At 38.2% G+C, this 1,374-nt stretch overlaps 1 protein-coding gene across 1 annotated transcript; it reads left to right on the forward strand.

Moving 5' to 3' along the window:
* Nucleotides 1–294: 294 nt before the first annotated feature.
* Nucleotides 295–1,374, forward strand: LOC136975028 (tigger transposable element-derived protein 1-like). Its single transcript, XM_067270019.1, has one exon. It carries the CDS (start codon nucleotides 295–297, stop codon nucleotides 1,372–1,374), a length of 1,080 nt encoding a protein of 359 aa, XP_067126120.1.

Consider the following 1,374-nt stretch of genomic DNA (forward strand, 5'->3'; position numbering starts at 1 on the left):
CCCGAACAAAATTTTGGTACTCGAACGGGAAAGCCCGCCAAGCCGGCGGCGGCGTCAGTTACCAGACAGGTATTGTTCCACATGCACATTAACTTACGCTGTGCTATATTTTTTGGATTAGCATCCTTTTCTTTTGATTTATTAGCCCTTAAACATGGGTCCCAAGAAGAATAAAAGGGAAAGTGGTCAAGTGAAAGAAGAAAACAGTGAGAACAACAATCGAACTGAAAAAGAAAAATCATTGCTAAACACGAAAATGGAGTGCGTGTTTCGAATCTTGATGTCCAATATTCTATGGCTAAGTCGACGATATCGACTATTCCAAAGAATAAAGAAACAATAAAAAGAGCTAATGTTGCAAAAGGAGTGATTACGTTGACAAAGCAAATACCTCAGATACTTGAAGAAGTGAAGAAGTTGCTACTTATTTTTATAAATGAGAAACAGTTACGAGGTGATAGCATTAGTGAGACATTTATTTGTGAAAAGGCGCTAGAAATCTATGACGATTTAGTGAAGAAAACCCCTGGTACAAGTACGAGTGCTTTTGTATTCAAGGCTAGTAGAGGGTGGTTTGAAAATTTTAAGAACCGAAGTGGAATACATAACGTAGTAAGGCATGGAGAGGGAGCTAGTTCAGACAAGGAAGGGGCTGAGAAATTTGTCGCCAAGTTTAGTGAACTTATGATGAAAGAAGGTTATGCACTTCAACAGGTGTTCAATGCAGACGAAACTGGGCTATTTTGGAAGAAAATGCCGAAGAGAACCTATATTACAAAGGAAGAAAAAGCACTACCAAGGCACAAGCCAATGAAAGATAGGCTTACTCTTTTGCTGTGTGGTAACGCAAGTGGAGATTTTAAGGTTAAGCCATTGTTGGTTTATCATTCTGACAACCCAAGGGTGTTCAAAAGGAACAATATTATGAAGAGTAAATTGCCTATTATGTGGCGTGTTAATTCAAAGGCCTGGGTGACTCGGCAATTTTTTGTTGAGTGGGTGCATGAAGTTTTTGCACCAAGTGTGAAAGAATATTTGCAAGAAAAGAACTTGCCAATAAAATGCCTTATCCTATTAGATAATGCTCCTGCTCACCCTCCAGGATTTGAGGAGAATTTAGTCGAAGAATTCGACTTTATTCGGGTTCAATATCTGCCACCTAACACAACCCCTTTGCTACAACCAATGGATCAACAGGTCATTTCTAATTTCAAAAAATCGTACACTAAATCCTTGTTTCGAAAGTGTTTTGAAGTCACTAATGACACTCGGTTAACTTTTAAAGAATTTTGGAAAAATCATTTCCATATTCTTAATTGCATTCATCTTATTGACAATGCATGGAACCAAGTGACATACCGCATCATGAATTGA

The sequence above is a fragment of the Centruroides vittatus genome, unplaced genomic scaffold (genome assembly GCF_030686945.1).
Source record: "Centruroides vittatus isolate TY-2023 unplaced genomic scaffold, ASM3068694v2 contig_361, whole genome shotgun sequence".
Classification (NCBI taxonomy): domain Eukaryota; kingdom Metazoa; phylum Arthropoda; class Arachnida; order Scorpiones; family Buthidae; genus Centruroides; species Centruroides vittatus.

Coding starts and splice junctions, on each gene's coding strand:
- LOC136975028 (XM_067270019.1), top strand. CDS start 295: ATGGCTAAGTCGACGATATCGACTATTCCAAAGAATAAAGAAACAATA.